General features: G+C 55.4%; 1 protein-coding gene and 2 long non-coding RNA genes across 8 annotated transcripts; 2 read left to right on the top strand and 1 right to left on the bottom strand.

The window, feature by feature from the left end:
* Nucleotides 1-148: 148 nt before the first annotated feature.
* LOC144286530 (uncharacterized) lies at nt 149-19,178 on the top strand. The gene is made up of 5 exons (XR_013354576.1): nt 149-953; nt 2,553-2,663; nt 16,645-16,729; nt 17,996-18,090; nt 18,335-19,178. It is a non-coding gene; the product is annotated as an uncharacterized LOC144286530 (long non-coding RNA).
* STARD3 (StAR related lipid transfer domain containing 3) lies at nt 1,658-24,076 on the bottom strand. Of its 6 annotated transcripts, XM_077853071.1 has the most exons (18): nt 23,920-24,051; nt 23,298-23,499; nt 19,419-19,578; nt 15,870-16,024; nt 11,290-11,562; nt 7,727-7,804; nt 7,249-7,326; nt 7,067-7,120; nt 6,572-6,689; nt 6,263-6,361; nt 5,996-6,048; nt 5,545-5,637; nt 4,839-4,901; nt 4,584-4,679; nt 4,139-4,218; nt 3,940-4,044; nt 2,846-2,939; nt 1,658-2,412 (listed from the first exon to the last, which is right to left on the bottom strand). In XM_077853071.1, the coding sequence occupies exons 5-18, from the start codon at nt 11,509-11,511 to the stop codon at nt 2,308-2,310; spliced, it is 1,338 nt and encodes a 445-aa protein (XP_077709197.1). In that variant the 5' UTR covers nt 11,512-11,562; nt 15,870-16,024; nt 19,419-19,578; nt 23,298-23,499; nt 23,920-24,051; the 3' UTR covers nt 1,658-2,307. The 6 variants fall into 6 exon arrangements, with proteins under 6 accessions (XP_077709197.1, XP_077709196.1, XP_077709199.1 ...); XM_077853070.1 differs by lacking the exon at nt 23,298-23,499 and having other exon boundaries at nt 23,920-24,076; XM_077853073.1 differs by lacking the exons at nt 15,870-16,024; nt 23,298-23,499 and having other exon boundaries at nt 23,920-24,076.
* Nucleotides 22,865-24,501, top strand: LOC144286531 (uncharacterized). The gene is made up of 2 exons (XR_013354577.1): nt 22,865-23,348; nt 23,465-24,501. It is a non-coding gene; the product is annotated as an uncharacterized LOC144286531 (long non-coding RNA).
* Nucleotides 24,502-24,690: the final 189 nt, after the last annotated feature.

Raw genomic sequence — 24,690 nt, 5'->3', positions numbered from 1 at the left:
AGCTGCCGCCTGGGGTCAGCGGTCAGCTTCTAAAGAGATCAAGATGCTCCAGTGGGGGCAGAGGTCCTCAGAGTGACACCTCCAGGTGTTTGACACTCCTTAGACACTGTCTGAGGCCAGGCACATGCCCAGCCTCGTGCCACCTTGGCACTAGCTCTCTGCCCCGCCCCTTTCCTCTTGCCCAGGGAGGGCAGGGGCCTGTCTGAAAACAGAGCAGACAGTGGCAGGAATCGAGGCCCACTCTGGGCTCTGTACCAGGCCATCGGGTCCTGCCCCCACTGCTCTCCTCTGCCTGGGAACAAGGGCAGAGCCCCTAGCCATGCCCTGCGACAGGAAGGGACAGTATAACCACTCTCAGGTATCTGCAGCGAGACCTGGTCCTCGACTGCCACCACCGCACTGGCATGAAATAATGTGGTTAACTCTGCACCGGGACCCTGCACATGAGCCTTTGTCAGCCTTCCCACGGCCAGTGGTCAGAAAAGTGGCTTCCCAGGTCAGGCCAGTCAGGGTGCAAACAGCAAGTGTGGGAGGGGGCCCCCAGCTCTATCCCCAACTCCACCCCAAGGCAGGTGAGATGGGAATCCAGGGGCTCCAAGAAGTGGCAGGGTCAGATCTGGCTCTCGCCCCAAACCAGCTGTAAATAGTCTGGTGACCAAGAAGCCACCTCTGCCTCTCTCTGGGCCTCATTTTCTGCTCACAACAGCCTGAGCGGCTCCACTGTGCCACCTGGGAGGGGCCTGGCTCTTACTCGGGGGAGCAGGGGAGCTTCTGGGAAAGCCCAGCATTCAAGGGAAGCAGCTCATGGTGCAGGGAACTGGCGCACAGGGCACTGGGCATGGGGGGAGGACAAGTAAGGGCATCACTGAGTGGACACAGCAAAGGGCACCGGAAGAGGCTGTGCAAGAGCTGAGAAGAGGATCCTGCAGAAACAGCAGAGCACCCAGCAGCTGGTAAGCCCCGTGGGTGCTCGCCTGGAGCAGAACTACGTCCTCTTGATTCCTGAAGCACTAGGCCTGATTCTGGTTTTAATCTTCCGACAGCCCTACAACATAACGAGTCTCATTTTTACAAAGCAGGAAACGGAGGCCCAGAGAGGTCGATCCGCCCAGGGTCACATATCTGGGCGGGACCAAGACAGGACCCCTGCCCCACCTTGGCTCTATGCAAGTCTTCCCCCCAGAAGCCGGCTGGCAGGGAGGGGGGCGGGGTAGGGAGGGTGGTGGCCCCTGCCCGCGATCTGACTCTGTGCTGCCCCTAGCGAGTGTGGTGGGGCAGGTGAGGAGCCAGAGAGACGGAGATCCCAGCGTGGCCTCAGTGACCCAGAAGTCCAGCCCTACCCCCAGGCCGACTGTGGGACCCCAAGAACGGTCAGAGCCTGCCAGGTCTCTCCTGCCTCCCCCCCAATTCCTGGGCAAGAGACCTTCCACCGACCTTCCCTCACAAGAGGCTGGGCTGGGGGGTGGGGTGTTGTTCTCTGACCAATCATCTGTCCAGCTGGACCAGCCAGGAAAGTAGGGGGTTCCAGAAACAGGGTCCCGCTGGCTCCGCCCTCCCGCTGGCTCTGGGAGGGTATGACAGGGTGTGGGATATGTCTCGCCTGCCCGGTCCCCACCTCCACAATGCTGCCCCTCCTCTTCCCTCAAGAGGCTAGACAGGAGGGGCTTTGTTTTTTTATGGGTTTTTTTTTAGTTTGTTTTTAATAATTGGCTCAAATTACAAAGGTCCCCAAGGAACCCTGAGGAGGGGAGAAAATCTGGGAGTGGCAGAGGTTCACTGCCAGCACCCACCACCCCCACCTACCACCCGCTCCCCTACAAGTGCATGTGGAAAAAGGTCCCAGACCCTTTAAATAATCCTAAAAATCCACAATGAGAGCAGGCAGGCGAAGGGGCTCCTACACCTTAAGGCTGATGCCAAGGCCACCCTGATCCCTGTCCAGCTCAGGGATCTGGCCCTCCCCAACCAAGTCTGACGCTCCCATTCCAGATCCTGCCCCTGGCTACGGAGGGGCCAGTGGATCTCTTCCCCCACGAGGCAGGGCCAGTCCTTGTGTAAACAGCGGCCGAGCCCTGAAGTCCAGATGCCTGACCTCACGACCTGCTCACAGCCGCGGCTCCCAGGCACAGCGAAGCACAGTGGGGGTGGCAGCTTGGGGCCAAGGTGCTGCCACAGGAGGGCACTTCTTCCTCCCCACTGCATGAGGCCAGGTCCTCTGTGGGCCTCGGGAAGCCCCACTGGCCCCCGCTCAGGCTCTGAAGGCTGTGGTGACAGGACCCCGGCCTGCAGGGTGGCGAGGGGGCATGGTTACACCCGGGCTCCCAGCTCTGTGATGCGCTGCCGCAGGTGAAAGGCAAACTCGAACATGGTGGCCGCGAGGCTCTGGTGGATGAGGTACCGGGGCAGGCGGCCCTACGGGAAGGGGAGAAGCGGTTTCCGGATGGCCTGCCCTCAGAAGCAGGGGTGGGGGGTGGGGGTATGTACCCTGGGCCAGAGCAGCAGGTGCAGGTGCGGCTCTGGAACGTAGCCTGAGTCACCCCTCTCCCCCTCAGCCCTGGCAGAAAAGAACACGCTGTGCCGGCTCTTGGCACCGTCACACAAACAGACCTAGGAGGGGCTGGCTTGGCAGTCGGCCACGGCTCCTGGGGCCTCGAGAGTCGGAGGTAAGCGGAGGTACAGGCCCTCCAGCCACTCAGGAGACCATCTTGACCCAACCCTAAATTTTAGCCTAAGGTAGGAGGCAGAGTAGGTGAGGTCCTAAGCCTGACAGGAGACCCTACCCCAAGGTCCCCCAGCAAGTCCCCTCTACTGTACTGAGCCAGCCTTGCTGCCCCAGCACCCGCACCTTGAGATCTGTATTAAGGATCCAGACGAAGGTGCAGACTCGGGGATTACTGGCTGACTTGAGCACGACGAAGCCCCCAGGGCCATTCTCTCCCCTAAGAGAAAAGCATCATTAACGGGTACCTTGGAGCCAGGCAAGGCCTCCAACCTGACCCCACACCCCATTTTTGGCTCATCCTGGCCTGGGGTGAAATTGGGAAAGGAGCTACTGGTCTAGCAGCTGCCAGTCGGCCTGAGCAGGGGCCAGAACAGGTGTCCCAGATACAGCAGTGGGGGGGATATAGCCCCCCACCTGTACCATGGGATGCCCAACTGCCCCTTCTACAGCCTGCCGATGTCTGTGCACCCCCAGTGGCAGCCAGCATCCTCTGTCCAGGGAGGGGTGGGTTGTGCATGCATTTCTCACCCCTGCCTAACTCGGGGAATAGTGCAGTGCTGGGGGTGCCTTCCCAGGAGGCAGGGAGGGCACATCCCATCACCAGTCAGCTCCCCCACAGTTCCATCAGACACCCTCAAGCCCACTCCACAGATAAGGAAGTTGGCACCCAGAAAGAGGCCTGCTTGCTCGTCACCCAGGGATCTGGTATATCAAATCTCAAACTCAATGCACACTGCTCCTTGTGGAACCTCAGGAAGGATGGGGAGCATGGGCAATCAGGGAGGAAGCCATCTACAGCACTGAGATCTAAGGTTAGACATCAGGAGAACCTGAAGATGCCCTGGGACAAGCAAGGTGGCGGGGACCAATGCTCCTCAGGCAGGGAAGTAAAGCTCCAGAACACGGAGCCTTCTGCTCAGGTCGCCTGGAGCAGCACTGCCGCATGGCTCCCAGCCTCCTTCCCTATCTTCAGGCTATTCGTAGGGCTGCCCTCCAGCCTGGGCAGTGTGGTTCCAGCCCTTAATCCCACGGTCTCCAGGAGGGAGAGCAGATTAGCAGGGCAAGGGGCTGAGAGGGGCAGAGGCCAGCAGGACAGGGGACAGGCAGGCAGTCTCAGCAGGAGAAAGTGCCCAGCCATCCACGCCGTACCCTACCCTGCCCTCACAGCCACCAGAGAAGGGGCCAGCTGGGATGCCCCCAGGCAAGGTGAGGCTCACCTGACATATTTGTGTGTTGGGGGCTTGGCGCAGTGGGTGGTGGCGATGCCCGATGACACATACCGGTCTCTGCGCCGCTCAATGCGCCGCACGTTCACGAAGTCCCTAGGGGGTGGAAGGGTTAGAGGGGAGCAGGGAGCCAAGCCCGTGATCCAAGGGCAGGAGGCCTGCCTGTGAGGAGGGGCTTGGTGGCACTCACCTGGGGGAGACCACCCCGCCCGCGGCCCCCGAAGAGACATCGTAGGAGATGAGGGTGTTGTCCTCTACTCGCTGCAGGATCTAAGGCATCGGGGGAGATGTGAGGGGACAGCCCAGCCCAGGAACACCCCAGGGACAGGGTCCCAGCATCTCAGGGAGCCCCCAGACCAGCCTTTCTCTGCCCAGGTCCCTTTACTGAGAGCCACTCCCAGGCCCGGGGCTGGGCTGTGCATGCTCCCTCTCCATCTCCTGACCCTCTCCAGCAGGCGCCATTATCACCATCTCCATTTTACAGACAGGGAAGCTGAGGCACAGAGCAGTTCAATGATATGACCCAGCTTCCCAGGGGTAACTGGTCCTGCTGGGGTGCAACTGCATCCTGATCTGCTGTGTTGCTCTGCCTCTGCCCTGAGATGTGGCCAGGACAGGCCCCCGGTTCGGCTCACCTGGCAGGCAGTCACCGTCTTGTTCCACAGCACCATCCTCTCGGGCTGCAGGATCACCTCCTGGTACACCAGCTCCGCAGGGCAGGGCAGGAAGGTCTGGGGCAGGGTGGGCAGAGGCCTGGGTGGTCTCACAAGTGCTTGGGCATACAAGCCCTTCCCTCTTGGTGGGGAGAAACTTGCCAGGAGGACCCTTAGCCCCTTCTTGGAATCTCAGACAGAGCAGGAGGCTTCAGGACACCTGCTTCCCTCACTCACCTTTAGGATGAATGTCTTGCCATGGAAGGGGACCTCGATGGTGTACACAGTGTCCCCATATTCCTGTGGCAGGGAAAGAAGGGTGACGGGGAGGTGGGCAGAGGGCAAGGGGAGGCTGGGGGCGGGGTGGGCCGGTAGAGGAGGAATGGGTGCCCCAACAGGGCAGCTTTTTCACAGCTCAGGGTAGAAAACTTCAGGAGTTTGGCGATACTCAGGCAGCCGTTAAAAAAGAGTGGTTCTGACAAACGTCCAGCAACGAGAGAAAGGCTTTCGATATCAAGTTAGAGGACAGAAGCACTGCCGTACCACAAGGCAAGCTAGAGCTCCCAGAGGGACCGCCACAGAGGGACAGGACACGTCCGCATTCCCCAAGCTCACTGCCATCTCTTTAGATAATGTTGTTTTGATTATGAAACAAAATACCAGACACAGGGCAGAAGCCTGGCTTCCCCTTCAAAGCCAAGCTGAGTGAGGAGAACAGCAGGGGGCGGAGGATGGGTTGGGCATGGGGCAGGGAGGCAGGGAAACATCCAATCCAGCATCCAGCCCCACCTCTTGCCAAGTGATGACCCCAGGGCCCAGCCCCCTCTCCTGGCACAGGAATATGGTTCCAACCCTTGAAATCCTTGGGCTTCTCAGGCCTCAGAAAAGCCAGCAAAAACTCCCATCACATGTGGGCAGGGCAGGTGGGAGAGGGATTTCTTACATTGTTCTTCTCAAACTTCCAGTTCTCCTCCTGGGCCAAGATCTGGTCCACCACTGCCATGGCCTCCTTTCCCTGATGGATGTACTCCCGTTCCTGGCCAGGGAGGAGAGGCAGGAAGGGATCAGCCTAGGGCCCGCCCACCCACCACCGTGTTCATGGCCAGTTCTTTCTCTACATACTCCACATACATGGAGTCTGGGTTGGTCTCTTCGGCCCGTCGGGTCCCCAGGGGCCATGGCCGTGATTGCTCCCCTCTGGGGCCCAGGTATGAGGCAGCCTGGTGGGCCGGACCGACGGTGGGGCAGACACTCAGGTGCACACTGCCTGGCCTTCAGGCCGCCTGAGATCCACCCTCTGCGGGGAAGCCCCTGCCCACTCTGCTGAGCCCAGCACCGACACCTTCTCTGGGGTGCCCACTCCAAAGGTCGGGTGGGGGTGGGCTGCCAAATACCTGGGCAGAGAAGCTTTTCTTCCCAACGTCTTCATCTGATTCATTGTCAGACCCTGCAGAAAACAAGCACAGATGACAATAGGAAGGCATGGGAACAGACTGTGGGGAGGTAGTGGGGTTCACGTACAAGATTGCGGGGGGATAGACAGGGAGAGGGTTGTCCACTTTCCCCAGGGAGCTGAAAGAAGGAATAGAACAAACAGACACAGCCAACCTACTCCTCATAATGACCCTTCCTGAAGGAGTTCCCCACCTGCCAGCCCTCACCTGCAAAGGATTCTGGGGGTGAATAGAACTGGCCTTCAGACAGAGCACCAGAGAAGAGCAGAGGTCCACGGGCGACAGCAGCCTGGGCAGCAAGATACCCTGGGGGAGTCGACATGGACAGCCACTGTCCCAGAGCAAGGGCAGTCAAGCCTTAGCAGCCTAGGGTCTCCCCACTCCAAGCTCACCCTTGGAGGGGGCTCTTGGAGACTGTTCAAAGTTGGCAAGAGAGCTCAGAAGTTGCTCTCATGCCTGAAACTCTCCTCTTCTGGGGCTGTGATGACCCTCACCACCCCCTTCCCCGGCACTCACATCTCTCCTCTTCCGCTTCCTGTGGTAGGACTTTGAAGTCAAGGAACCAGGTCTCCAACCAGGCAAGGACAAAGGAAACGATGGGGAGCAGGTAGCCGAAGGCCCCTTTGCTGAGCAGCTGTGGAGGGAGGGGGCTAAGCTCCACAGTAGAGGGACATCCCAAACACAGAGTCCCCTCTTCAGGACTACTGACCCTGCCACACACCCCCCTCCTGCTCCTGGGACCAGCTGGAGGGACCTCCTGTGGCAGTGGTCTGAGATGGGGTTAATTTTCAAGCAGGAAAAATTGAGGTGAGGCTAGCAGAACAACTTTTTGTTCTTGGGGTTGCAGAAGGGCACGAAGACGAAGCCGGTGAAGAGGATTCCTTGGAGATATCAAAGGACAGGATTCCCCCCTCACCCCAATCAGAGAAAGGGCCCCTTGTTAGGAGAAGCCCATCCCTTGGTCCCTTGTGCTAGAGGCTGGCCAGACCAGCCAGACCCTGAGCCACTGACCTCAGAGAGGATGACCTTGACAATGAGGAATGCACTGGACACCAGTGTGGTGACCTGCCCAGGGGAGAGGAGAGGGAAAATGGGCTGGGGAGTGAGTCCTCTTCCACACCCTCCGTGGCACCAGCCCCACCAGGGCTCACCCCTGCCCCCAGGCCTCTGCTGCCGGCAGAGGGGTGTCTTACCGCAATCACCCACCAGTGCCGGAGCCGCAGCACAGCATAGCCCAGGAGCAGTCCCGAGAAGCGGAAAAAGGCCAAGACCTGGTGGGGGTGGGGGGAGCACACACAAGCCATCACAGGCAAGCCAATGCCCCCTACTCCTGCTGAAGGCTGACCCCCCACACCCCTGTCCTGTTCCCCTAGGTTCCCTCCATATGGGAGTGCATGCCTCAGGAGAGAAGGGCTGAGTCAGTGTTTCCTTGGGGATGATTCAGATGTGACCGTCATGGACCAGGGTCTATTCTTTCCCCCTCGTACTTGGGGCTTTCTGAAGGGAGGTCCTTGTTTCGGAACTTTCTGAATACTGAGGGCTCCCCAAGGATGGAAACAAGTCTCCATGATCAGACTAGGATGTATGATGCAGAAAGAAGAGAATCCAGCCAGAGAGTCACGTCCCTGCACCATCTCTGCCCCAGAGGACCCAGTCCCGAAGGCCACTCACAAAGATGTCAAAGAAGGAAGTTTTAAAGTTGTAGTGGATGATCTCCTGCTCCAGGTTCTTCTGGATGCCTGTGTTGGTCTGGAAGAGGGAGATACAAACAGTTCTGCAGGTAGAACCAAGTCCCCAGGGGTGCCTTCACCTTTGGGAATGGGGACGAGGTGGGGGCATGTGGAACCTGGAGAGGATGAGCCACTGCCCAAGGAGGCTCCCCCAAACACCAAGAGAGCTCAGCCAAAGGCCTGAGGCCCCAGCATCTATCATTCCTCCAAGCACCCAGGCAACCCAGATGGGCAGGGCCTGCCTCTAGCACTGACACTCATGGGCACACTGCCCAGGGAAGGGGGAGGCTTGGAGGGCCTCGGGGCCGTGCAGGGGAGGTGAAAGGCCCTGTGCAGGCAGGTAGGCCTGGCAGACTGGGTACCGGGAGCCTGTGTCTCACATAATCTCATCTCCCTTTCTCCATTATGGCGCTCCATCTTCCCAGCCAACCATCCATCTGGGGTGATGGGGACCGGGGATGGGCAGTGGTATCAGACGGAGCCCCAGGTGGCAAATCAATTGATTAGGTTTGTGCTTAATGGGCAAAATCCATCATGCTGCTAGAGAGAATGGCTAGCAACAGAGACAGACTGAGCAGACTTGTCCTCACCCCTGTCCCTGCCCCAGCCACCCATACATTTTCCATGGGACTCCTGACACCTTGGCTGGGGAAAGAGAGGATCTGGATGGATACCGAGAGCCAGAATGCAGCCTGACTTCTCAGGAGGAATGGGATGGCAGGCCTCAGCTTCTGCAGATGGGGGCGCCAGGCCCCTGGAGAAGGGAGGACACAAGGGGACTCCAAGGAATGGAGCCCAGGAGCCTAGAAAGTTAAGACCCTTCACGACCACCTAGACTAGAGCTTCTAATCTCTGGTAGGTGATCCAAATTGAGGTGGTGTGGCTTATTAAGATACAGATGTTCAGACCACTGAGTCCAAATCTCAGGAGCATCTGGAATTTTTATCAAGTTCCCAGGAGTCAGCAGTCTGGGCAGCCCCCTCATCGATGCTTGAATGCCCCTGCCCCTGTGCCTCAACCTCAGGACAACCCTGAGTCCCGTGGAGTCTCATGAGCCACCCCCCACCCCAGTTTGGTCCTCCTCTGACTCTTCAGACTGCTCCCTTTTGGGCTCCACAACCTCTCTGACCCTTAACAGTTGCTGTCCCACAGAGGTCTCCCTCTGCCTGGGCATGTACAGCTGCTGACAGTGTCCTGATCCAGGGGAGCCAAGTTCTAGCCCCTGCCAGCCTCTGGCTGCAAGACCCTGTGTCGCTCTTGTAACCCTGCTGGGGCCCTTATATCCACTGAGCAACACCCAGCCTATTCAAGAACTAAAAACATATATGCTCCAAAATATGAAAATAACATCACGAGACGCCTGGGTGGCTCAGTGGTTGAGCATCTGCCTTTGGCTCAGGGCATGATCCCAGGGTCCTGGGATCAAGTCCTGCATTGGGTTCTGCACAGGGAGCCTGCTTCTCCCTCTGCCTATGTCTCTGCCTCTCTGTGTCTCTCATGAATAAGTAAAATCTTAAAAAAAAAAAAAAAAAAAAAAAAAAAAAAAAAGAAAGAAAGAAAAGAAAATCACAAAACTGAAAATTGATCACATATTAATTGTCTACCAAGTGAAACATTATGGCTACCTCCACTAGTGGTTAAGTCCAGCATTCTAAACTTTTCATTACACTTGAAAACAATATGGAGGGACAACTAGGTGGCTCGGTCGGTTAAGCATCTGCTTTCAGCTCAGGTCATGATCCCAGGATCCAGCCTCGGAGTTAGGCTCCCTGCTCACAGGGGAGTCTGCTTCTCCCTCTCCCTCTGCAGTACCTTCCCTTGCTCTGCTCTCTCTCTCCTACTTGCTCTCAAATAAATAATAAAATTTAAAAAAAGAAAAGAAAACAATCTGGAGATTAGACTTTTTCCGATTTGCAAGAATTCCCAAGTATGATGACTACTGAGCTATTACAGCCAGTGCATCCAGATAATTTCAGAAATAAAATTACCAGTTTTTCCAGCTGTTTGCTGGCAAGAAAATATATATTGAATGAGAGCTGTGGGTGAATTTTAGTGCTTGCTTTGATGCTGGATGGGACTCTTCAAAAGGAAGAATGATTAACTCAGGGGTGGGGGGATAGGGACTGGGTGGTACAGTCAGTTGAGTGTCTGTTTGGTTTGGGCTCTGGTCGTGATCTCAGGGTCATGAGATCGAGCCATGCATTGGGCTCCACGCTCAGCGTGGAGTCTATTTGAGATTTTCTCTGCCCCTCCCCCCGTCTCTGTGTGTGTATCTCTCTCTAAAATAAATACACAAATCTTAAAAAAAAATTTGTTGTTAAAAAAGAATGCCTAAGACATCAGAAGCTCTTCAAACAGCCCTGGACCTTGTGGAGCCGTAGCTTTTTCATTGGTAAAAATGGCCGCGAAGGTCCCCCATGGCTCAATCTAGTGCGAGGTGCCAGTTCATCTCTGCACAAAGGACAGTCACCCCCAGAGCCCTCCAGCTCAGCCTGTCTAGAATCAAACTTGTCCTCTTCATCCCTAAACCAGCCCTTCCCCCAAACTCCTCAGTTCTATCCACAAAGTCATCGTTTTCCTGTCACCCAAGCTTGAGACTGAGACTCGCAGGAAGGGCACCTGCTATCCTGAACTCTGACCCATTCTGCAGAAGGAAAACAGGGGGAGGCTCAGAGAAGCCAAGTTCCCTGCTGTGATCTCACAGTGAATACAGACTAGAAGCTGGGCTTGACGAGCCTGGAATGCTCTGTTCTCATGGCTCCTGCCTCTGTGGTCAGGTCCTGCTCTAGCCTGTCAATGCCTGGAGATCAGGTCCCATCACCAGCTGGCCAAGCACTGCACAGGGGGAGCAGGGTGCTGACCCAGCACTGAGAGGGTGTTCGATCTCCAGGCTGCTAAGCAGCATCTCACCAAGACTGTTGAGGCCAAACTGCGGGGGGCACTGGATGATTGTCCAAAATGGGGAGGGAGAGAGCTAGGCACCACCAGGACCTGGGAGGTTTTTTTTTACTGGTTCCCTCCCACCATATCTTCTGCTTTTAGCATGGTGCTTGGGATACAGCAGGGATTCGAAAACTGCTGAGTGAATGGGTGAATGAATGAATGAATGAATGAAACCAGAGAGCAACATCGGCCAGAAAGAAGGCAAAGGTTTCAACAGTCCAGCCATAGTCCACTGGGCTCTCTCCTCCTTCCTCAGGAGTGTCCACTAGAGGGCAGTTTGGCGCAGAGGTCAGGAGTGTGAACTCTGCAGCCTGAGGGTCTAGGTTCAAATTCTACCCTTCTTCACATACTTGCTAGACAAATGACTCCAGCCCTCTGAGCTCCACTTTCTTTGGAAGATGAGAACAGCTAATTGTATCTTCCCATTCTCCCTTTTACTGGGAAAGCCACCCTGCCCATGTGGCACCCCCCCCCAGGGGGCAGTTAGAGTAGGTGAGGCCCCGGTGACTCCCCCACCCCACCCATCCCACCCCTTCCCACCCCAGTCTTGGGCCCACTCACGTTCAGTTCAATGATCCAGAGCAGGGAGATGAAAAGCAGGTCGAAGGTGACAAAGAGACAGAAGGTGCGGCGGACATCAGAGATGGCTCGGCGCTTCTCTGGAGGTGGTGGGAGGAAGTGTGACGAGAGGCCCTGGCTGTGGGACAGCGATGAGCCCAGGGAGGCCACGGCTGGCAGGCTGCGCTCCAAGTCGCGGGCCAGCTCCCCAGACAGTTTGTTCATCCTGCTGGGCCCCCACCTCCAGGCGGGGAAGGCGGGGCCTCAGCTGCAAGGCTGGGGGGAGGCGGGGCAGTGGGGTCAGGTCTCTGGGGTTGAAGGCTTGGAAGTCCCGTTAACCTCTATCCCCCAGGACCCTGTTTGCTCCTAAACACATCTGCCTTCTCTCCCATCCCAACCCCAGGGTAGCCTGGGGTCCTATAAGCCCAAATTCTCTCCAGCAGCCCCATTTCTAAGCTGGAGGGGTTTGAGAATCCCTCTTCCTCATCCCCCCTCACCACCACCACCTGCAAAGCTCAGCGACCCCACAATTCACCCTTGGAGGGGTCTGGGGTCCTCCCCGCTGCTCGAGGGCACCGCCTGTTCCTGCCAAGCCCAGCCCCGTGGTTCAGCCTCTGGCCCTGTCAACAGCCTCTCCGGCCTGCCCCCACCCCCAGGAGAAGAGGGCCCCAAGCTCTGTTCTTTGTTTGCCAAGCACAAAGCCACATTCCCTCCCAGCAGCCAGCCCTACCCTCCCACCCCCTAATCCATGGCAACTGGGAGGGACTTCCTAGAGCAGCGTCTCTGAGTGCTCTGCCTGGGACAGCTACAGGGGAAGGACATCTCAATCCCTTCTACCTCCACCCCCACCACCCCCATGATGGGCCCAGCCACCTTCCTCTCCCTGGCGTTACAACCAGCCTAACGGGTTAGTCTCCAGGCTGCCTCTCTCACCCTGCAATGCAACAACACCTCTCCCAACAGCCAGAGAAAGGTTTTCCAAACACTGGCCTAACCATGCCTGAGCCCTCCAGTCCAGGCCCTGCCAGCTCTTCTGACGGCTCCTTTCACAAGACAGGCGGGGTCACCAGCACAGCCACCCTGGTCTCTCGATATGGCAGCCTGGTCCTGCCTCCAGGCCTCGCCCCTAGCTCTCCCCTCCTCAGTCCTTCCAAAAATCAGCTCCAAAGTCCTCCCTTTCTCAGAGCCCCCACCCTCCTGCAGTAGTCCTGCTCTATTAGGGGCTTTCCTGAGCCTGTCACTCTCTGCAGTGGTCTTACTCCTTGTTCTGCAAACTGCAGATGTGGGGCTTTCACTAGACAGTCACTGCTGTCTCCTAGCGCCCAGCACAATACCTAACACCTAGTAGGTGCTGAATAATTGCCTGCTGAGTAAATAGGTGCTCCAGAGGCTCTCCTGGTCCTCAGCTCCAGGCTATGCAGCTGAGAGATGGGGCAAACCTTGAAGAGAACTAGCCACTGCCTGAGGCTAGGCCAGAGCTCCACTGCCCACAGAATCCTGTACCCATGCCCACAAAGGGCAGGATGGCTTTTCCTTTCCCTTTTCCTTTTTCCTTTCCTTTTCTTCCTTTCTTTCCTTCCTTCCTTCCTCCCTCCCTCCCTCCCTCCCTTCCTTCCTTCCTTTAAGATTTTATTTATTTATTCATGAGAGAGACACACACACACACACACAGAGGTAGAGACACAGGCAAAGGGAGAAGCAGGCTCCATGCAGGGAGCCCGATGCAGGACTCGATCCCAGAAAACCGGGATCACACCCTGAGCCGAAGGCAGACACTCAACCGCTGAGCCACCCAGGTGTCCCAGGATGGCTCCTTCTATTTCACAGATAAGGTAGCAAAGACTGAAGGGGGAGCAGACTGAACCATTCCTTGCCTGTGCAACCATGGGGTCAAAACTCTTAGGAACTCTAGAGGCAAGTGGCCCAGAGGACTCCCTCCCTGCCATGTGGCCCCCAGGCCCAAGGTCTCTGCTCCACCAATGTGCTGGCAAGGAGCCTGAAGAGGCCCTGTCCCCTGGGTGGGGGAAGAAAAGCTTTAGCCTACAACCAGAGGGGAGCTGGCTCAGTGTGGTGGTGCCTGTGCTTCTGGGGCTTCCTTGGAGTCTTCCTGAAACTTCTTTCATGCCATCACCAGGAGGCAGGTTTGGGGGCCAGTGGGAGGGAAATCCTGGATGTTGGTTTCTGATCCCAGGAAGGTAAGACCTAATCCATCTCTACCCCCCCCACCCATCTCCTATCCCCTCATACCTTTTTTAGGTCTACCACCTTCTGGGGCCCCTCCATCTATCAGGTCCCAAACAAGCTCCCCATTTGTGACTGGCAGGGGATTCTGAGCAAGCCAGTTTGTCGATCCCTCTGCCTCTGTGCAAGCCCCAACAGACAGGTGCTGATTGTTCTCAGTAGAGGCATCAGCACAAGGCCACCCCCACAAAGCACGCTCTTGGGGTCGCCATGCCTAGCTCATCTGGCGGGTACTGAAGGAAAGCTGAGCCCAGTTCTGGAAGGAGGCAGTCAGAAAGCAGATGTGACAGGCTGCCGACAACAGGACCTCCCCAACATCCATCAGCTGGACCTAGTGCCAGATAGTACACTCAGCGCATCTCTCACTGTGACAGGGCCACAGCTCCAGGGCGGGTGACATTTCCCTGTCTCTAATAGCCCTCTTGTCTGCAGCCAGACCTGTCTCCATTTCTCTCCCTCCTTCCTGTCTCTCTCACAAACCACCTTTCCACCTTCGTGTCTCTTTGCCCCCCTCCCGTGTCCATCTCTATGGGTCTTCTCCAAGCCTCTCCCATCTGTGAGTCTGTCTCCAGTGCCACCAGCTCAGTCTCAAGTCTCACCTTCCCTTCCTCCAGTGTGTGTCTGTCTCTCTCTCTCTTTTTCTCTCTCTCCCCCTCCGCTTCTCTCCCTCTTCTCGCTTCTCTCCCTCTTCTCTCTTTCTCCCCCTCTGCTTCTCTCCTTCTTCTCTCTCTCCCCCTCTGCTTCTCTCCCTCTTCTTCTCTCCCTCTTCTCTATCTCACTGCAGGATGCCTGCAAGATGCCGTGGCTTCCCTACTTCCCAGGCTGCTCCCAAGTCTGCCTGGCATTTCCCTTAGCTTTCTCCCTCCCTCCCTGGGGACAGGACTCTGCTGGCAGGAGCCTGGTGTGAGATGCCCCTGGAGCAGCAATAGCACTGACACTCACACATGCCGACATCCTTGCTGAAGTGACAGACACAGATGGGGGCTGAGAGCAAAGGTGCTGGGGGAGCCGGGGAGAGCTGCAGACAGAGGAGTGTGTGGGAGCCAGGAACTGGGCCTCTGAAGCAGGGTTGGGAGCAGCTGGCCAAGCGGCAGCGGGGTGGCAGTTCTCTATCACCCTCCACCACAAAAACTGCTCAGAATCCAAAGAAGCAAGAGCTTGTAGAGTAGAAGGAGCACCAGTGGAAATGAAGACCTGAGCCCCAGTCTTGGGGCAGCCATAACCCTGAGTAACTGGGCAAATCCTTACCAAGTCCCTGTTTCTTTATCTGGGGGAAAATGTCAGTGTTTTTTTCCAACCCCCTTATCAAACAAGAGAAACTTAAAAAAAAAAAAAATAGAGAAAGAGAAGAACACCTTACTTAGAACCTTAATATAGAAAAAAGATAAAAGGCCCGTCAGGGCCCCTGAATGGCTCAGTCAGTTAAGCATCTGCCTTCAGTTCAGGTCATGATCCCAGGGTTCTAGGATTGAGCCCTGCATCAGGTTCCCTGCCCACCGGAGAGCCTGCTTCTCTCTCTCCCTCTGCTGCTCCCCCTGCTTGTGCTCTCTCTCTGTTAAATAAATAAATAAATAAATAAATAAATCTTAAAAAAAAAAACAAAAACAAAAACAAAAAACCACAGGACTGCTATAGGTCCTGCCACAGAAGGAAGCCACAGACAGCCCCACTGGGCAGCCATTCCTCAAACCCCAGGGTCACCCCGGAAGCACCTCCTTGGGCCTCATTTGAAAACTCTGCTTAAATGACTTCAAAAGGTCTCTGAGCTCCATCAGACCGCCTGCCGGTCTAAGAGGTGGAAATCATCTGTTTGGAACTGCCCTTAGCAGTCCCCAAAGCACCCGTTCTCTGGTTCCCTGGCCGTGACAGAGGAAGGTGGTAGCTGCTAGCAGAACAGTGAGGCCTGGCCTCCACCCCACCATGCCAACCATCCTGAGAAGGAGGCAGGAATGAGTGTCATGGGCTGGAGACAGCAGGGCCACCCCCGGTGCCCTGGGAGCAGCACCTCATACAGAGCCTAGCCCTGCTGTCACCTGCCCCACCTAAGCACCTTCACAGGTGTCGGGAGTGGAACAGCAAGAGTAGGGTGAAGGAGTCCACGTGGGATTGGCCGCGGACTTGATACTCACTTGACGTGTGGTATAGGAGAAGCAGAGCTGCTAAGGTTTGGGGAAGGGAGTGAGACAATTGGAGGTTTTATCATTCCAGGTTGCAAGGGAAAGAGAGGTGAGGAGGAGGCAGCAGTCCACTCTGGGCACAGTGGATTACACCTGTTCTCTCAGCTCCTGAAGCAAAGGGGAGTGGTGGGCATGGGCCCCCAGGCCTGCCAGGCCTTCTCTTACCCCAGGAAATGCCAGTATTGGCCAGACTGCAGGAGGAGCTCTCGGGTAGGTCCCAGACTCAAGGCAGACAACAGTAGGCAGTTGGCATCATGGCAAGAGTGCTGGACTCTGAGGTCAGGGTTCAAATCTCAGTCTGCCCTTATGAGTTGAGCAATCTGGAGCAAACATAACCATTCTGAGACTTAGTTTCCTCAGATGCATTAAATAAAGGCAACGTTAATATACTTAATGCCTTGGAACTATGCTCTTAAAAATAATTAAAATGGGAGTGGAGGGGGAAGCCCGGATGGCTCAGTCAGTTAAGCGCCTGCCTTTGGCTCAGGTCATGATCTCAGGGTCCCTGTTCAGTGGGGAGTCTGCTTCTCCTTCTCCCTCTCCCCTACCCCTGCCCCACTACTCCCCGCTCATGCTTTCTCAGGCTCTCTCAAATAAATAAAATCCTTAAAAAAAAAAAAGGTTAAAATGATAAATTGTATGTTCTGTATATTTTACCACAATAAAAAAAAAAAAAAAAAAAAAAAAAAAGCAACAACCGCTACCTCCCAGGGCTGGCATTTATGTAAGTGTCAAGAATTACGGTAGGTACTTGGTGAGTGGTAGTTGAGATGGAACAAGTAGCTGGTAAAGCCATTCAGGTAAGGGAGACATTGTGCCTGTGTGTGTGTGTGTGTGTGTGTGTGTGTGTGTATGTTGGGGGGCTTACACACTACAGTGACATATAATGAAATCATCAAAGGCCTGAGTTCAAATGTGAGTTCTACAATTCCCTCTCCAGGTGACCAGCAAGCTCTCTCAAGTCTAGCATCCGGGCTCCCTGTCTGTGGATAGAATGGACCAAGTCATTCTAGGTCCGGGCACAGGTGAGTTCCCAGGCTGCAGGAGGAGTTGGGGGGTGGGGCGGGGAACAGGATTGTAGGGGCCCATCCTGGCTCCCTGCACAGGCTTTCAGGGGAAACACCAGGGCCGACCTCCAACACTACTGCTTCCTACTAGTGCCGGGCCCCACTGCAGTCACCCTCCATTCCCCACTTCCCCAGCTCATAAGGGACAGGTACACAGATGGGGTCCGTGCCAGCTCTGTCACAGCCCAGACCAGAAGCTCAAGCCACCTCTATGGCTCAACACCTTGCCTGCCTGCAGTTCATACCTGGCCATGGCAAGCCTACAATATGAACTATGCCATGTACTCACCATACAAGCTGCAGAGGCTACATCTGGAAACTGGGAATACCAGTCTTGAGCCCGCTATCTGGGGCATTGAAGGACATAGCGATGCATCTGTTTGTTTTTTTTTTAATTTATTTATTTATTCATGAGAGACACAGAAAGAGAGAGAAAGGCAGAGACACAGGCAGAGGGAGAAGCAGGCCCCATGCAGGGAGCCTGACATGGGACTCGATCCCGGGTCCCCAGGATCATGGCCTGGGCTGAAGGCAGCACCAAACCGCTGAGCTACCCGGGATGCCCCATAGCGATGCATCTGAAATGTCTAGAATGGGGCCTGGCACCACAGAGTAAAGGCTTAGCAGATGTTAGCCACTGCTACCACTGTCGCCTCTGAGGCTCCTTGCCCTTTCCCATCCCCTGACCTCCAGAAGGCAGGCCAAACCATACCAGGTCCAGCAAGGGCTTATTCTGCAAAGTTAGGCTGTGACCCCAGGGTAGGGAGACCAAGTCTCATCTGTATCCACAAATGACCCACATTTCTGGGCAGTGTGGCTTCTCCAAACCTTCTCTCGAGGCCAATGGGACAGTGGACACAGGCTCTCAACATCTCCCTCACTCTGTATTCCTCAAAAATGTGAGCAACTAGCCCCCTACTGGCCAGGGAGGCTTCCCAGTGGGGTCTTTATCTCCGTACAAATCAGGAGAAATCAGTAAAGCTGAGAAAGAACTGGACTCCAAGCCCAGAGAAACTTCAAACCCTGGATTCCCGCTGTACTTTCACTGAACCCCTCTGTGTCTAGTTTTCTCCTCTGTAAAGTGGGGGTGACAATGGCACCCGCTTCTTCCAGACATTATAAAGATTAAATAACTTAGTAAATACAATAGCCTTGAACAGTTCCTGACACAGAGTGATCACTGCATAAGGATCGGCTAGTGTGACATTCCTTTCTCTTCTTTAGAGGAAGACATAGTCTTGAGCTCTGACTGCCTCCAGGACATGGCTTCAGGCCAGGACTGGGACAGTTCTGGGTCAAGCCATCCCTTCAATGTCCAGGTGAGTGGAGAATCCACAGATGGGCAGGAGGACGAGGCTCTGGGTGTGGAAGATGGTGGCTTTGGTCTGTGTCCTGCCACTGATCAGCATGGGAGGGAGCTGATCAGGGAGGGTAGGATAGCAGATCAAAAAGGACTGTGGGTCATCCTGAGGAGCCAGCACACAAGATGCAAATCTGGTCTAGCAGTAGCCTGCGTTGGCACCCTGCAGACACCTCTCTTTTACTCCTCACAACCCCCACCAGGAGCTGTGGAGATGAGGATGGGGCGGAGGAGACAGAAAGTTGGAAGAGGCCTGTCCACAGTTCCCCAAGCAGGATGGGGCAGAGTTGACCCCAGGGCCTCTGCTGGCCAAGGAGCCAGATGTCAAAAGATCCCAAAGAGCTTTCTGGCCACCCAGTGAGAAACTGCAGAGAGTCCAGTACCCAGCCCTCCAAAGCCAAACCATCACCAAATTCTACTGGCTCTTCCTTCAAAATCCAGCCAGTATATCTGCCCAATGCTCACCACCATTACTGCCGTCACTGTGTCCAAATCATCACCTCTTACCTGCTACAGCTTCCTGACCACCTCCTTGCCCTCGTCAAGTCTGCTCTCAACACAGCAGCCAGAGGGATCCTGGTAGGTCAGACCACAGCTCCCCAGTACCGCAAACCCCCAATGGCTTCCAATTCACCCTGAGTAAAGGCCGAGTCTCCATCATAGCCTACAAGCCCCCTCTTCCCAGGCCTCTTCCCCTGGAACCTTCTGCTCCACCCACACTGGTCCTTTTCTGCGCATTGGACACATCAAGCAGCCTCCCACCCCATGACCCTTGCACCCACTGTCCTGTCTGAAGCTCCTCCCTCAGGTCTCTGCAGTGCTCCCTCTATTCTGGTCTCTGTAAATGTCCCTTTAGATAAGCCTTCCCTGGGCAGCCCCGGTGGCGCAGTGGTTTAGCGCCGCCTGCAGCCCAGGGCGTGATCCTGGGGACCTGGGATGGAGTCCCTCGTCGGGCTCCCTGCATGGAGCCTGCTTCTCCCTCTGCCTGTGTCTCTGCCTCTCTCTCTCTCCCTGCATCTCTATGAATAAATAAATAAATAAAATCTTTAAAAATAGATAAGCCTTTCCTGAACTTATTTGGCTCCCACTCTTCATCCCCTCACCCTGCTTTTTTTTTTTAAAGATTTTATTTATTTATTCATGACAGACACACAGAGAGGGAGAGAGAGAGAGAATGAGGAATGAGGGAAAAGGCACAGAGAGAGGCAGAGACACAGGCAGAGAGAGAAGCACTGTGCCTGTGCTCATGCTGCTTTAGGGAAGGGTGTGATTAGTTCGACACATTACCTGAGTATCTTCTGTGAGCCTGGTACCGCTCTGGGTGCTGGACACACAGCATGGAGCAAAGCAAGAGTGTTCCTGCCCTCGTGAAGTTTGCATTATAGAAGGAGAAGACAGGCAGTAAATGCAGACTAGTAAACGTATACTATGTCTGGGGTGATAAGCTCTGTAAAAGAGAGTAAAGCAGGGTGAGGGGGGCAGCCCGGGTGGCTCAGCGGTTTAGCGCCGCCTTCAGCCCAGGGCCGGATCCTGGATACCCAGGATCGAGTCCCATGTCGGGCTCCCTGCATGGGACCTGCTTCTCCCTCTGCCTGTGTCTCTGCCCCTCTCTCTCTGGGTCTCTCATGAATGAATGAATAAATAAATAAAATGAAAGAAAAGAAAGAAAAGAAAGAAAAGAAAAGAAAGAAAAGAAAGAAAGAAAGAAAGAAAGAAAGAAAGAAAGAAAGAAAGAAAGAAAGAAAGAAAGAGCTGGGCCAGGCGTGTGTAACACGGCACTCTGCCCAAACCAAGGGTCCCACGTACACTGCTGGATGGAAGAATGGGCCCTGGCCTCAGAGAGCTGACCCAGGGCAGCACAGAGCAGGCTCTAGTGTACTTCCGGGCTCAGTGGCCCATGCCATCAGCCCTGGCACAGCTGACTTATTGGCCCCTACCCTAACCCACTGACAGTTTGGGAAGTTCCCTGAAGAAGGAGGAGTTTAAGGAGAGGATGACACAAGACAGGCTTCATTTCTCCCTTCCTTCTGGAGGAGTGGAAAGGGGAAGAGTCAAGCCAAAATGGAAACTACATTCATCACTGTACAGTGCCCCCACCAGCCCAGACTTTCTGGCAGCACAGTTTACTGAAAACTCCTAACAGACTAAGATCTCCTCAGCCCTCCAGCCCCCTCCACATGCCAGGCCCTGCTAAATGTCGGGGGTGCCTCATCGCTGGGATGACAAGACCCCTCCCCCCACTTCCTGCCTACTCAGGGACTGGTGAGTCAGGCCCCACCCGCCCATAGTGCTACTGCAAAAAAATTGGGAGTTAAGGAGGTCAAGTGTTCAAGGTCAGTCTGGAAAGGGTCAGTAATCTTCCAGGAGAGATCTCAGTCCTGTCAGCCCACTCAAGGGAAGGCTCCATGGGCAGAAGGGAGTTCAGCACAGACCCCTCCCAGCACCAGATCTGACCACACAAATGCCAGGATCAGCCTCTCCCCGGCCAGAAAAAGTTCATGAGGATACACTGGTCAGATGGGATGCCCCATTTGTCCCTTGTCTTACAGAGGTCAGAGCCGCCCCTTGGGGGGCTGGGAGACCGAGGCAGTTTCTCAGAGACAGCTGTGGACCTGGAGTCAAGAGACAGTTCCTGAACTTCATGCTGAGTGACACTGACCTTACTTGAGTCTCAGCTTCCTCATCTGTAAATGGAGCCAACAATCTCTACCACTCAAGGAAGCAAGTATGAGCTGACAAATGAGGTCTCCCCTACACTTCCTCCCTGTTCTAGGTACACAAGAGCTCAGTTTCATGCAGCATATGAACTGAGAGCCTACAGCATGCCAGACACTTGCTAGTCCCTGGGGGCCATTCAGAGGCTCTCGGTCTGGTGAGGGAAGCTCACATATAAATAAAACAAAGTGCCTCACTGTAATCAGCGCTTTCAAGGAGGAACAAACAATGGACCGTGGGCTCTCAGAGAAGGGAGCCTCTGACCCAGGCTGCAGTGGGTGAGGGTGGGAAAGCCACAGAGAGGAGGAGCCATCTGACCCAGGCCTTGAAGAATCCATATCAACCACAGGCAAGGAAGTCAAGCATTCCAGGCAGGCAAAATAGCCTGAGCAAAGGCCCAGATTCTGGTCTAAAGCACAGGCCTGCTAGCTGGCTATCTATCCCAGGGCCTTGACCCCAAACACCAGGCACCACGCCTTCAGACCTCCCCTGGGCATGGTCTCCACAGGCTCTGAAAACAAGGGGACACCTCCTCATGGCCAAGTGAGGAAAGGAACCCCTAACCTGGGCAGAAGAGGCTGCCTCTGCCCTCCCACCCACTTTAGCCCTCCTCCTGCAAGAACTCTGTCCAGAGGACCCAGCTGCCCATTCTCCGAGTCCACCCTGGTCTCTATCTCCCTCTGGTAACTTCATTCTCTTGCCCTGAGATCCCTCACTGACTGTCAGCTCCTCTGGGAAGCCATTCTTGGCCCTTCTCTCCCCTGGATTCCCAGAGCTCTGTGTACATTTCCATAGAATTGATGCTTGCCATGTAACATTCATTCATTTCCAGAGTCATTTCCTGAGCAGACTAACATCAGGTCTGAGTCTTTTTCGTTCTTGAATCCTCACTCAAGAAATCCAGATCCTGCCCCCCATGCTCTCCAACGCATCATTTTATTTACTGACAAAAAGCCAGGTTTTGGAGCTCTGGCACAGAATGAGAAGACAGACACATCAACTGTCCTCAAGCAATTTACAAAATTAAAAATTACAATTGCTGCTCTATAACGTTCTTACACAAGCAATAACCACTAACATTTATTTTTGAGCATTCACACGCTCAGTGATTTAAGCCCTATGCATACATTATTTCATTTGATTCTCACAGTAACTCTCTGAGGTAGGGATGTTGCTACCTCCTTTTACAAATGAGGAAACCGAGGCCCTTTATTCATCAGGGTCATAAAACAGTATCAGAACCCACAAAGTTTGAATCAGGAGTCTGTACTCTCAACCATTGCTCTATTATGGATAGTGTTGCAGGGGCACAGGGGGCAGTAGTAAGTCTTGGAGGGGGTGAAGGAGTGAGAGTCGGGGGATGGGGTGAACAAGGAATTCAACCCAGAGGTGGTACTGCCTGAGCTGAGCACTGAAAAGTAGAAGGTAGCCTGGCAGATAAAGAGCAGAAGGGTCTTCCCAGACAGAGGTGCTGGTGGGCAATGGTATGGAGACACAAAATTGCAAGCTGTGGGCAAGCATAGCCTTCCGTGCCATGTTACTGGACTTTAGGGTGCACTTAGGCAACTGGCAGGAGAGAGATCAGAACACAGAGCTCTGTAAATTGTGCTAAAGATTCAGCCTTTTTCCACAAGCAATGGGACTCCAACAAAGGGTTTTAAGTGAGGAAGTAACACTATGAGATCTGAGTTTTAAAAGGGTAAGAAGGGCACCTGGCTGGCTCAGTCAGGAGTTTACTTAAAAAAAAAAAAAAAAAGGATCAGGGATCCCTGGGTGGCTCAGCGGTTTAGTGCCTGCCTTTGTCCCAGGGCTTGATCCTGGAGACCCAGGATGGAGTCCCCTGTCGGGTTCCCAGCATGGAGCCTGCTTCTTCCTCTGCCTGTGTCTCTGCCTCTCTCTCTCTGTCTATCATGAATAAATAAATAAACCTTAAAAAAAAAAAAAAAAGGATCACAAGAGGTAGTTTGGAGACTGGGTTGCAGGCAGTCATGACTGGAAGTTGCTGGGAAGCCACTGCAGTTGATCCTGGTGAGAAACACATCAAGATGGTACCAGAAGAGGTGGAGGCATAGGACCAGGTTTGCAGCACGTTCAGGAAGTCAGCTGGATCGGTCACCTCACAGATGGGGGAATTGAGGGAGAAGAGGAAATGTAATTTCCCGGTCTCACGCTGGGATGGGATGGCAGAGGGAGAAGGCGTTTGCGCGGGGGTGAGGTGTGTGGGGGGGTGTTGGCCAGTTTCAAGTGAGCTGCAGCTGAGGTGCTGTCCACTGGGAGCTGGCTGGCCAAGTCTGGGGCTCCAGGGAGGGACTGCGCTGAAGGAAGAGGTGGATCTGGGCGCCTTTCGGGTATTTGGGTGATGTAAAGCTGAAGCCATGAGAGGGGACGAGACCATCACAATTCAGTGTATGGAGTGGGAGCCGGGCAGGAGCCGAGAGCGTGAAGCGGTACCTCTACGGTCAGAACAGGTGGAAGAAAACACAAGGAGACGCAGACGCCCAGGTGCGCGGTGGCGGTGGGGGCGCGGGCCAACTATGTCAACCAGGAACCAGTGTCACTGGTGTTGCGCCCCTCTAAAAACTCGGGAAAGACTCCTTAAAGGGTCCTTTTGATGTCAGTTAGGAAAGTCATCCACTGCCGTTTTCAAAGGAAGCTGGGGGAGACAGGGTGACCGTGAGACGCAGAGCTCCCGGACCGCGTCGATGGGCTTCCTCGTCGTTCACAGACCCTGACCCCGGCCCAACGCCAACTCCTGCCCCCTAACACTCAGATCTCGTGCCTCGCCTCTCCCCTAAGAGCGAAGAGCGAGGCTCGGGGCGGGGGGGCGCGATCCCGGCCTCCCGGCCCCGGCGCTCCCGGGGGGAGGGCGCGGAGGGTCAGCGCGGGAGCGCCCCCCCCCTCCAACTCCGCGCGGGGCGGAGCGAGGCCGAGACGAGGAAGGGGGCGGAACCTGGGACGCGGCGGGTGCGGGAAGGGTCGGACGGAACCAACAACGGACACCGGGCAGGGAGCCGGAATCTGCTGCCAAGACACAGCCCTCGTACCACCCGGCCCAGGGACCCCCCGGACCCACCTGTCCCATGTCAGCCACCGCCCGGGGTCTTCCTGCCCCAGCCGCAGGCCGGCTCAGCAGCCCCGGCCGAGCCTCCGAGCGGAACAGGATCTCCCCGCGGCGCCACTTCCGCCGCTGGGCCCGCCCCCGAGAGCGAACGGGGTGTGCTTAGCGCGCAGCCCCGCCCCTTCGCCTCAGTCCCCGCCCCCAAGTCCTTGGGCCCCACCGGGGGCGGGGCGTGGGGACCGCTTGAGAGGGTCTTAAGGAGGGGGAAATGGGAAGGAAGCCCAGGGGCATCCTCATTGTTGGGTCACCGAGGCCTGTCACTGTAGGGGAGAAAAAGAACGTGCCGAGGGGAGGCCTTTGGGGCTGGAGGAGGGGTCCCTTTGGAGAAATCCAATTACTCCTGAGAGTTCTTTTCTGGGGCACCTGGGAGGCTCAGTGGTTGAGCATCTGCCTTCGGCTCAGGTCGTGATTTGGGGGTTCTGAGATCGAGTCCCACATCGGGCTCCCTGCAGGGAGCCTGCTTCTCCTCCCTCTACCTCTGTCTCTCTGCGTCTCTCATGAATGAATGAATAAATAAATAAAATCTTTAAAAAGAAAGTTCTTTTCCTTCCCTGCCTCTTTCAGCCATCCCTAGCAGGATCTACTACTCCTGTGGTCTTTCCAAGTTGTGCTCTGAACTCGTCTGCAGGAAAGACCCAGGCTAGAGGACCAGACACTAGGGTTGAGGTAGCCACCAACCAGGTCTTCCACACAGGGGGACCCATTTTCCCTTTCCTCTCCTCCCCC

This window comes from Canis aureus, chromosome 16 (assembly GCF_053574225.1).
Source record: "Canis aureus isolate CA01 chromosome 16, VMU_Caureus_v.1.0, whole genome shotgun sequence".
Classification (NCBI taxonomy): Eukaryota; Metazoa; Chordata; class Mammalia; order Carnivora; family Canidae; genus Canis; species Canis aureus.
Note: the sequence above shows the minus strand (reverse complement) of the source record. Positions and strands in the feature narration are given on the sequence as shown.

Bases quoted from the DNA above. Each gene is read 5' to 3' on its own strand.
- STARD3 (XM_077853070.1), bottom strand. From the start codon at position 11,511: ATGAACAAACTGTCTGGGGAGCTGGCCCGCGACTTGGAGCGCAGCCTG. The intron at 7,121-7,248 runs GTAAGACACCCC...TCCCCTGGGCAG, and splicing joins GGCACTGGTGGGTGATTGCG to GTCACCACACTGGTGTCCAG. The intron at 4,680-4,838 runs GTGAGTGAGGGA...ACCCTGCCCCAG, and splicing joins GCAAGACATTCATCCTAAAG to ACCTTCCTGCCCTGCCCTGC.